Source organism: Nerophis lumbriciformis, linkage group LG27 (genome assembly GCF_033978685.3).
Source record: "Nerophis lumbriciformis linkage group LG27, RoL_Nlum_v2.1, whole genome shotgun sequence".
NCBI lineage: Eukaryota > Metazoa > Chordata > Actinopteri > Syngnathiformes > Syngnathidae > Nerophis > Nerophis lumbriciformis.
In genome coordinates this window covers 22,862,514-22,874,786 of record NC_084574.2, presented here as the reverse complement: position 1 = coordinate 22,874,786, position 12,273 = coordinate 22,862,514, and the positions used below count along the sequence as shown (strand labels likewise).

The 12,273-nt window shown below is 41.1% G+C and overlaps 1 protein-coding gene across 11 annotated transcripts in view; it reads right to left on the bottom strand.

The window, feature by feature from the left end:
• The window catches only part of tenm3 (teneurin transmembrane protein 3), an 822,859-nt gene that overhangs the window by 52,445 nt on the left and 758,141 nt on the right, over positions 1-12,273 (bottom strand). For all 11 annotated transcript variants that reach the window (XM_061988364.1, XM_061988365.1, XM_061988363.1 and 8 more), the window contains one exon: positions 9,763-9,889. In XM_061988364.1, coding sequence (XP_061844348.1) covers positions 9,763-9,889 — 127 coding nt within the window. The remainder of the gene's footprint in view (positions 1-9,762; positions 9,890-12,273) is intronic.

The window sequence follows — 12,273 nt, the reverse complement described above, 5'->3', positions numbered from 1 at the left end:
TGTAACACAGTGGTAAAAATGCCTCTGTGACAACTTTTTTGCAATGTGTTGCTGCCATTAAATTCTAAGTTAATAATTATTTGCAAAAAAAATTTAGTTTCTGAGTTTGAACATTAAGTATCTTGTCTTTGCGGTGTATTCAATTGAATATAAGTTGTTTTCCAAAAACAGTTCTACTATCCTTTTATGTTTTACCTTAAAAATAAAAATGTCCCCTGTGTAAATGTCTGAATGCAGTAAGCGAGGGAGCATCCAAAATGACAAGGTTTCAAAGAAAGCGCTTAAAGCAGTGACCGTGAAGGTTATCTAACAAAGTGGAAGAGAATCTTGGTATATGTCCAGCCCCTGCACTTGCTGTATGCCCCTTAAACCTTAGACTGAAGAAAACACTTTGCTGGGCGGTACAAGCTCGAAACACTTTTCACTGCACGGTAGCCACTCGCATCACTACTCCCTAACTTACAATAATTGTGATGATTATAGTTTGCGGCTAATAAAACCCAAATTCAGTAGCTCATAATACAAAACCTAAAACCAGTGAAGTTGGCACGTTGTGTAAATGGTAAATAAAAACAGAATACAATGATTTGCAAATCCGTTTCAACCTATATTCAATTGAATAGACTGCAAAGACACGATATTTAACATTCGAACTGAGAAACATTGTCATTTTTTGCAAATATTAGCTCATTTGGAATTTGATGGCTGCAAAATGTTTCAAAAAAGCTGGCACAAGTGGCAAAATAGACTGAGAAAGTTGAGGAATGCTCGTCAAACACTTATTTGGAACATCCCACAGGTGAACAGGCTAATTGGGAACAGGTGGGTGTCGTGATTGGGTGTAAAGGCAGCTTCCATGAAATGCTCAGTCATTTGTATGAAAGGTACATACAGGTTTTGGACCAACATATGTTGCCATCCAAGCAACGTCTTTTTCATGGACGCCCCTGCTTATTTCAGCAAGACAATGCCAAGCCAGGTGTTACAACAGCATGGCTTCGTAGTAAAAGAGTGCGGGTACTAGACTGGCCTGCCTGTAGTCCAGACCTGTCTCCCATTGAAAATGTGTGGTGCATTATGAAGCCTAAAATAACACAACTGAGACCCTGGACTGTTGAACAATTTAAGCTGTACATCAAGCAAGAATGGGAAAGAATTCCACCTGAAAAGCTTCAAAAATTGGTCTCCTCAGTTCCCAAACGTTTATTGAGTGTTGTTAAAAGGAAAGGCCATGTAACACAGTGGTAAAAATGCCCCTGTGCCAACTTTTTTGCAATGTGTTGCTGCCATTAAATTCTAAGTTAAAGATTATTTGCAAAAAAAAAAGGTCCTGAGTCTTTAATTGGTCTCTTTGCCTTAATTGAACTCCTAAAATCAAATACATTTGGCACCATATTCTGATGTATTGACATGTGAGTAAGAATAGCTCGCAAATGAATCGAATCGGTTCTCGCCGTTTAAATTACTCAATTTGTTTGCTGACGTCACATTTTTACCAGGCAGGCATCCCCGCTCTACATGATCACCTTAATAGTTGATCATCTACTTTCTGCATTGCATGCAGAGGAGCGTTGTATTGTTTTGTTAAATGCATCTGTGGAGGAGCGATTGCAGTCGACCACACTTTGCATGTGCATGTGTGCGGTGTATCTGTTATGGAAAATTGACCATCCCAAACAAAGCCAAGTACAGCCATTGCTACCCAAATGGAAATGGTGTCATGCCCCACGTGACAGTTGGACTTTGAATATCTTGGTATTTTACGTTTTGTCATTGCTTCCATTGTTCCATCCATTTCTACTGTTCACTTGGGGGTGTTTCAGCGGTTTTATTTTTAGTCCTACTCCGTTCTTCATGTTCATGGATTTGATTATTTTCTTACCTCTGCTTTGAGTGCTGGTTCCGTCACCTGTCTCTGATTAAAAATCAGGAGATACACCCGTCCCTGATTGTCAAACAGGAGGCTTCTTTTGCCACCGTACCGAGCTGGATCCTTGCATTGCGAACGCTGTTGTTTGGTGTGTGCTGCTATGTTCATTGTTTTTCATGTGCCTTGCAGCTTATAGTCTTTGACACACTCGTGGTCCACCACCCGGTTTCGTCCAGTAAACATATTTTTACCTTCACATTGCCTACCGTCTTTACATTCTGGAGTCACACTGTGACAGCTTGACTGAGACTAAAGACCCTATCTTTAGTTTAAGTCAGGGGTCGGCAACCCAAAATGTTGAAAAAGCCATATTGGACCAAAGATACCAAAACAAAAATCTGTCTGGAGCCGCAAAAAATTAAAAGCCTTATATAAGTGTTATAATGAAGGCAACACATGATGTAAGTGTCTATATTAGCCTACTATCAAAGGCTGACGCAAGTCTTTGTTGACAGAAATGTTGTTTAAATTTTTATTCTAAACATTTTTGCAACATTGGAAATCATTAGTAAAATGGAGGCTTCTCAAAGGATGATATAAATCCTGGAAATTACTGGCTCAGAATGGCCAAAGGTATAGATGTGTGTGTTCAAGTTAAAGGAAACGGCAGGCTGTCTTCTTCTAATGGATTTATTACAATCTTTGCAAGCTGGGTAATGTTTGCTGTGGTCTGGAACAACATGGTACACAAACAACTATCTGTAATGCAGCCAATATTACATACAGATAATGTCTCATGAGACATGCAAATATAAAGTAAAGTAAATGAGCTCAAATATACCAACTAGAGATGCGCGGTTTGCGGGCACAACCGCGGAGTCTGCGGATTATCCGCGGATCGGGCGGATGAAATTAAAAAAAATAAGATTTTATCCGCGCGCGGGTCGGGTCGGGCGGATTAATTAGATTTTTTTTTTTTTTTTTTTTTTTTTTTTGCGGGTGGCAGTTAAACCAATTCGGAAATATATATACATAGTTAAATGTTGTTACCCACATACGAAAAACGAGCAGGCACCTGCTGCATATGCCACAACAGAAGAAAAAAAAAGAAAAGAGATGGACACTTTTACGGAGCGGAGAAGGGACGCCTCGCCGGGGTCCGGGACCGAGGCCCCTTCCCCCGAGAGGGCCCCACCGGGAGCCGTAGCTGAGGCGATCCGTGAGAAGGGCCCGACGCACGTCCAGGGTCACTACCGCGCCCACCGCACCGACACCCGGCCTCGTCCGCCTTCGCCGCGGCCGGCGTCACGCGCAGCAGGTAAGCAGCTTACCTGCCCGCCACCCCTGTGGCCGGGGGCTCGTAACATGGGTCACTCCGCGCGCTCCGCCCGCGCAGCTTACCTGCCCACCACCCCCGTTGCCGGGGGCGCGTAACAGGGGTCACTCCGCGCGCAGTGCGCTCACGAAAGGGGTGGGGCTCACCCTGGTTGATATAGAGAGCAGGACGGTGGCCATGGAAGTCGGAACCCGCTAAGGAGTGTGTAACAACCCACCTGCCGAATCAACTAGCCCTGAAAATGGATGGCGCTGGAGCGTGGGCCCATACCTGGCCGTCGCCGGCAGCGAGACGCGCTTGGAGGTGCGCTCAGCGCGGCTCCCATATGATTGCGCACTGGTGTGCGTCTGGGTCGTGACAGCGTGGCACGCGAAAATCTGTGCTGCATTGGATCAGTCTCCTTTCTTTAACAGGCAAAAGCTTTATAACCTCACCATACCTGCCAACTTTTGAAATCAGAAAAACCTAGTAGCCAGGGTCCAAGGGCCGCAGGCCCCGGTAGGTCCAGGACAAAGTCCTGGTGGAGGGTTCAGGGCTTCGCCCCCCGACGCAAAATGATTATTAGCATTCAGACAGGTTAAAATGTTGCTAAAACCATCACTTTTCTATCAGTCACAGTGACTTTTCAAAACAAAAATATTACAGCAAAAATCATATGGGTTGATTGGCATGTTTATTCTGTAAGCTAACTTCAATAGTTTTTAATTATTTTGACAGTTAATGCCAGTTATCCTGTCAACCTTTCACAAGACTTCAATTTGTTAATTGAAAGTATAAACAGTATAAACACTTTTTACAGTAAACAAATGGTAAAACAGTACTAAACAATTCCATAAAAAAAAAAATTGGTGTCATTATTAAATTTCTGTCCAAGCTTGTATAATCTACTGCCTTGTTCAATTGTAAAAAATATTCTGTGCCTAAAATTCACATTTCTATCACAATTATCATACTGTAAACATGGTAAGCTAACTTCATTAAAATTAATAGTCCTGTCAATAGCATGGAATTACAATTCAAATGTAGTTTTTTTGTAAGCCTTTCAAAAGAATTCAAAATATGAAAAATTAATGAAAATTAATTTAAGCCAACAGACACTTGAAAAGTGGCACATCACATCTCTAATGTAATCATTTTAACTTTTCAACAGAAATAGCACTGCAAAAATATTAAGGACATACTTCTGTATTTTGGTAGTTATGCTGTCAACATTTAACAAGATTTCTTCAACTTGGACTTGAAAGCATAAATAGTATAAACACTTTTAACAGTATGTCGTGCTGTGAAATACAGCCGACAGGATTGCGCACCAAACACGAAGCAAGGCCAAAGTGCATGCAGGTGCAGGAGAAGAAAGGACTTCTTTCATTTAAGGTTTGTGATAAATCATCAAACTCATTCGTTAAAAGGACTCTATAGTAATATAAAGCGAATTTTTCTGGACATTATCATGCAAGAAAAGTTTATTTTTGGGACCGCGATCACCGCATAATGATTTTTAAAGGTTGCATTACAAACATTTAACTGTCCCATGTGATCAGCCAGTGCGATTGGAAATCCATGCTCAATTATTGCCTCCGTAAATAAAACTTCGGGCGGGTGCGGGCGGATGGCGGGCGGATGGCGGGCGGATGGCGGGCGGGTGCAGTTCTGATCAAACGTTACATCGGGTGGATGGCGGATGGTTGACGACTTTCTGACGCGGTTGCGGATGAAATAAATTGCCTATCCGCGCATCTCTAATACCAACAGATGAGGCATAAATAAGCAATATGTACATACAGCTAGCCTAAATAGCATGTTAGCATTGCTTAGTTTGCAGTCATGGATTGACCAAATATGCCTGGAAAAGCACTCCAGCAAATCAATAGCATCAACAAAGCTCCCCTCTGTGCATTCACACACAGCATAAAACGTTTGGTGGACAAAATGAGACAAAGAAGGAGTGGCATAAAACACGTCTTTCTGTGGCAGCATCGGAGAAAGTTGTACATGTAAACAAACTATGATGAGTTCAAGGATCGCTGAAATTAGTAGGACAAAACGGTGCTTGCCAAATACTCTCATCAGTGAAGCATGTTTAATACAAACAGTGGGATTTCTAACAATTTGTGTCATGTTTGTCTTAATACAGAAAATATATTAAAACAAAAATTATTTTTTTTTGTTCATTTTTTTCCATTTTCACACATCTCTGAAAGAGGTCCAGGGAGCCACTAGTGCGGCGCTAAAGAGCCGCATGCGGCTCTAGAGCTGCGGATTGCTGACCCCCGGTCTAAGTCAACCTTTTTTTTTGTAACATTTGTGATCAAAAGTTGCACTTAATTGTAAATTACTGGTTTATTATTGATTTTTTCCTATAATAAAATATAATGGCCTTTTATAATGATATGTTGAGCTATTTTAAACAGTAGTTGTTGCTTAAACAACAAAAATCTAATGTTTTTGTTACATGTCTGTTTTTTGTGTGTCTCCTTCTGGCAATGTTGCTCCCCTGTTTTGTCTTTATTCAGTTGCCATAGTTCCCAGGGGATGGCGGCAGCAACTCAGCACAGCTAGTTGCAATCCATGCACCCTATTTGGTCTGGTCACTCACACCTGTTAGCGCCGGATCTTTTACACGGTACTTCACCACATTGTGTCTTCGCCAAGCTCCTATTTGAGTCATCCTGCTAAGTTTTCTCCAGCTTAGCCCTTATTGTGAGTTTTTGTTTGACCTTTGCGCTCAGTCTCCCTGTCTTTTCCTGAAGACCACCTTTTGTTATTTTCCCTCAGTTTGATAGACCTTTTTCGTGTCACTAGCTACTCCCCGCTAGTGAAATTGTTTTTGGTTTCCCTCAATTTTTGTACGAGCTAGTGATGGGTTGATGAGGCGTCATGAAGCGTTTCGACACATTGCAAAACTGTATTGATACTGTGTCGATACTGTGTCACTAAATACTGACATCTGCTGGACATTAAAAATCCCTACAGGCAACCTATGGACCGACTCAACTGACACTGATTTTATGACCTCGTATATACAATAATATAAACCAAGTCATTGTATTTCATTTAGGATTATTTCATATCTTCATTTAAATAAAAATATATTTTTATCTTTTTTAGATACAGTCAATAATTAATGTGTACATGTATCATAACATGGAAATCTAAGAGAACGTGTTGTGAATGAGGATGCTTGTGGACTGGGAATTTTTTATTTATTTATTTTTTACACATTTTTATTAAAAAAAAAACCAGTTTTTCCAACGTATTAAATTTTAGACGATTTCTCTTCTTAGTTAAAGTTAAAGTACCAATGATTGTCACACACACTAAGTGTGGTGAAATTTGTCCTCTGCATTTGACCCATCCCCTTGTCCACCCCCTGGGAGGTGAGGGGAGCGGTGGGCAGCAGCGGTGCCGCGCCCGGGAATCATTTTGGTGATTTAACCCCCAATTCCAACCCTTGATGCTGAGTGCCAAGCAGGGAGGTAATGGGTCCCATTTTTATAGTCTTTGGTATGACTCGGCCGGGGTTTGAACTCACAACCTACCGATCTCAGGGCGGACACTCTAACCACTAGGCCACTGAGTATTATCCTAGGTGTCTCTGGAACTTCATTTTCATGCCTGGCCCTATAATGCCTCAGCATTGAGGAGGTGGATTTGTTTATGTACGACAATTCTGTCGTACAAATGCGACATTTAACCTATGAATAGTAAACTAAGAATCATTTTGAAGAGATTTTGAATTCTAACAGATCAAGTTGAAACTTTGAGAGAACAGGATGAAACGACAAAGAAATGAACACAAATACCTTTTTTTCCCGATATATGATCAAAATATTCCCACACGGCGGAAATCTTTCTTTTTGCCTGAGGCTGCTCCATGATCTCCGACGACGATCAATTACAAATGATCAACGACAGAAGTGCGGCGATTCTGTTGGCAGCAGCATCTCGTTGACAGACGCGCTTCCTTATAAACACAGTTTGGCGCGCAGGCGTCAGTCCGACACAGTTCGCGTATCGGTTATGTGACCGAAACAGCTCATGATCAGTCACGTGACTTTCTAAAAGCGGTACTCGCACCGACACAGGGTTTTACTCTATGAGCTCGACGCATGCGCCGATGCATCGGTGTTGCCGGACCCATCACTAGTACGAGCTATCATTTTGAAAGTTTAATATCCTGTTTTTGCTTCTCACCTGGATATCATTTTTGTTTTTATCACATGGTTGTGTTATTAAAAATACACTTTGTTGCTCTTTACCTCATCTGGTGTTTTTTGGAATCTTCTCAAGGGTAAATCAGAACAATTTTGTTTTTCCTTCCTGTTTCTTGTTTTGCATTTTTTATTGTTGTTCGCAAAATTGGGGCGCAGCAACGAGGCACACCTGCAAACCCTTTACAATTATTGGTGTTTGAAAGCACAGCGACTTTGAAAGGAAGATTATTCCTCTCAGTATCTTTGCTTACCAAGTACTACCGTATTTTCCAGACTATAAGGCGCACTTAAAATCCTTTTTTTTTCTTTCTCAAAACTCGACAGTGCGCCTTACAACCTGGTGCACCTAATGTAAGGAATACGTTTGGCTATTTTATTTGGTACACAGATAAGTGTGACCAGTAGATGGCAGTCAAACATAAGAGATAAGTGTAGTCTGCACTATGATGGGTCTCAAGTAAACAACACCAACTTTTTGTATGTTCTATTGAAAATATAGAACTCAAAAATCTATAAAAATGTTGTAGTACGACTTTGGTAAGTTATGAAGTCGCACCGCTTGAAGGATTGTCGGCGCATTAAACAAAAGTATTATTATGGTGTGTGTGTATAAGGTAAGACATTATTTGGCGTTTTTTACCGCAATATTATGCAAAAGCAACTTTTCTTACCTTCTGGTACCTGCTGATCTGTATTTGGGATCTGCATAAGTCCTGAAAAATTGCGCGCGTCCGCGATAAGTCGATAGGATTCTATTTTTTCTCTATCTTCTTGTTATGTGACATTCATCCTCCGCTGTTGCCATTTCTAATATAAAGTAGTGTAAAGATCTTACTTATATCTGTCAGTAAACTCGCCATGAAAGCACTAAAACATACCGGTGTAGTGAGTATACATTATTCACCCAAGGAACTTTAGTTATTAGAGAGTTCCAGTCGGACGTTTTTTCACGGGACACATTTCCGGTGTTGTTATTGCACTAGTGAGCCACGGATGAGGAGATGCTGCTCCGTTATTGATTAAAGTAAAGTGTGAATATCATTAAAACAGTTAGCGCCATCTTTTGACACTTCTTCCACTCCCGTCCTTGCACGCTACACCGCTACGACAAAGATGACGGGGAGAAGACTCTGTCGAAGGTGAGCAACGTAAATAAGACCGCCCACAAAACGGCGCATCCTAAGCGACTGTCAGAAAGCGATTTGAAGATGATCTGTAAAACATCATCTATGCAACATTTTGACCAAAGAACCACCATTACATGTTATGTAGACCACAAGGAAGTGTTTTACATTTAGAAAATAATACTAATATGACTCCTTTAATGCACCCTATAATCCAGGGTGCCTAATATATGAAAAAAGATCAAAAATAGACCATTCATCGGCAGTGCGCCTTATAATCCGGTGCGCCCTTTGGTCCGGAAAATACGGTATTTCTATTCCTTGTATTTATCATCTTCCTGCCAGCTTCATTGCTCTGCTCCAAACTTGAATAGTTCTATTTTAGTTGGCCCTTTTCACTGTACCTTTTTGTTTTTTCCCCCGTTTCTTGTTACCTGAGAGTATTCTGATGTTTTCTCTATCTTGTGTTAATGGACAATCTCAAGAACGCTCTTCATGAGAAACCATTAAAAGACTTGGTTTTTTGCTGTAATTTAAAAAACAATGTTATGAAGGAGCTTGTTACAGTATAGCTCAGTTGGTGGAGTGGCTGTGCCAGCAATTTGAGGGTTCCAGGTTCGATCCCCGCTTCCGCCATCCTAGTCACTGCCGTTGTGTCCTTGGGCAAGACACTTTACCCACCTGCTCCCAGTGCCACCCACACTGGTTTAAATGTAACTTAGATATTGGCTTTCACTATGTAAAGCGCTTTGAGTCACTAGAGAAAAAGCGCTACATAAATATAATTCACAATTCACTCACAGATCTACAACAAGATGTGAGTTGTCTAAGTAGTAACAACTAACTTTCACACAGTTTTGTTTGCCACTAACTTTGGGACAGGACATTTTCCACAGGGGACATGCTTCAGTGAGTTTCACCAACATTTAACGTGATAACCTTGCTTGTGCAAGGAACAGAGGACAAACCTTTTTAAGTGACTTTTAAGTGGTTTTTGGTGTGTGTGTGTGTGTGTATTATCTCCTTTTATCATGCCTCTGTAGACACTTCTGTCTCTACACTCCACAGAGAAAAAGGAGCATGTGGGCTCTTCTGTGTGAGCACACCTGCGTAGCATCTGTCCCTTCTTGACTTGGTAGGATTACTGTGCATGCCTTTGTTTATGCACATTATAAAAGAAAGAGAGTATATACAATGAAAGCTGTGATTTGCCTTTACCTTATCCAAGTACGTGTAGCTCCAAGTCTTTCCATCAGCAAACACTCTAGAAATGATTCTGCCTTGACTGTCGTAATCCCACTTCTCAATGGTTGGACCCCTCTGCAGGCCAGTCACCTGTCCCGTACTGCAGACATGCAAAAACATTGACAGTAAATATACCACATCAGATTATTTTGCACATTGTCTTTGAGATCTCTGTTTATTTGGAGCCTAGGAAACAACAAGACTGTTTTATTTCAGTGACCTGTATTAGGGCTGGGCAATATATCAGGTTTGAAAGAGATATCTGTATATTTTTAAACAAGAATAAGAAAATATCGTAATATCGATATAATTTATTTCACTTTAAAATGTCCAAACCCCGCTTATTTGGTGTGTTCCTTGTTCTCCCCCGCTTCCCACTCCCTGGGCTACTAAACCCCTTCCCTTCCTCCTTCCAAGATGTGCTTGCACATATAAGAACATCCATAATTGGTTGGTTGTTTACTATGATGAGTCACCATTGGTTGAGATTAGGGCAAAACATTAGGGACAGGCCAACCAGAGGCAAGATAGGGCGGGTCATAGAAATCACAACAGACATCCCAAATGACGACGAGAGAGTCGTAGAAGAGAAAAGGGAATATTCAAGCGGGCGATTTATATATTAAAAAAACTAGTGGAAAATGGCAGAGGGATTCTCTTCTTTAGATTTTTCTTTTAGCGATGTAGACCACGTCCAGGAAACCCACAATGCGTCTACTTGGCCACATTTGGACAAATGTATGCGCCTGCATAGAACATTCATTCACTGCAAAAACTGAAATCTAAGTAAGATTAAAGGGGAACATTATCACCAGACCTATGTAAGCGTCAATATATATACCTTGATGTTGCAGAAAAAAGACCATATATTTTTTTAACCGATTTCCGAACTCTAAATGGGTGAATTTTGGCGAATTAAACGCCTTTCTATTATTCGCTCTCGGAGCGATGACGTCACGTTGTGACGTCACATCGGGAAGCAATCCGCCATTTTCTCAAACACATTACAAACACCGAGTCAAATCAGCTCTGTTATTTTCCGTTTTTTCGACTGTTTTCCGTACCTTGGAGACATCATGCCTCGTCGGTGTGTTGTCGGAGGGTGTAACAACACGAACAGGGACGGATTCAAGTTGCACCAGTGGCCCAAAGATGCGAAAGTGGCAAGAAATTGGACGTTTGTTCCACACACTTTACCGACGAAAGCTATGCTACGACAGAGATGGCAAGAACGTGTGGATATCCTGCGACACTCAAAGCAGATGCATTTCCAACGATAAAGTCAAAGAAATCTGCCGCCAGACCCCCATTGAATCTGCCGGAGTGTGTGAGCAATTCAGGGACAAAAGACCTCGGTAGCACGGCAAGCAATGGCGGCAGTTTGTTCCCGCAGACGAGCGAGCTAAACCCCCTGGATGTCTTGGCTCACACCGTCCCTTATGCCACCGAAGATGATCAAGAGAATAATATCGACCCTAGCCTCCCTGGCCTGCTGATATCAACTCCAAAACTGGACAGATCAGCTTTCAGGAAAAGAGCGCGGATGAGGGTATGTCTACAGAATATATTAATTGATGAAAATTGGGCTGTCTGCACTCTCAAAGTGCATGTTGTTGCCAAATGTATTTCATATGCTGTAAACCTAGTTCATAGTTGTTAGTTTCCATTAATGCCAAACAAACACATACCAATCGTTGGTTAGAAGGCGATCGCCGAATTCGTCCTCGCTTTCTCCCGTGTCGCTGGCTGTCGTGTCGTTTTTGTCCGTTTCGCTTGCATACGGTTCAAACCGATATGGCTCAATAGCTTCAGTTTCTTCTTCAATTTCGTTTTCGCTACCTGCCTCCACACTACAACCATCCGTTTCAATACATTCGTAATCTGTTGAATCGCTTAAGCCGCTGAAATCCGAGTCTGAATCCGAGCTAATGTTGCTATAGCTTGCTGTTCTATGCGCCATGTTTGTTTGTGTTGGCATCACTATGTGACGTCACAGGAAAATGGACGGGTGTTTATAACGATGGTTAAAATCAGGCACTTTGAAGCTTTTTTTAGGGATATTGCGTGATGGGTAAAATTTTGAAAAAAACTTCGAAAAATAAAATAAGCCACTGAGAACTGATTTTTGATGGTTTTAACCATTCTGAAATTGTGATAATGTTCCCCTTTAAATATCTCAAATAAGGGTGATATTTGCTTATTTTCTGTCTGATAAGATAATTCTTCTCACTAAGCAGATTTTATGTTAGTGTTTTACTTGTTTTAAGGGTGTTGGTCCTAAATGATCTCAGTAAGATATTACAGGTTGTTGCTGAGATTTTTTGACCTATATTGAGTAACACATGCTTGAAACTAGAAAATCAACTGTTGCAAAGCTGTGTCATTAACACAAGTATAAAACTACTTTTTTAAAGTAATAATTTCTTACTTCAAGCATGAAAAAAAAAAATCATGATGCCGAGCACATATCATTATGTCAAGATA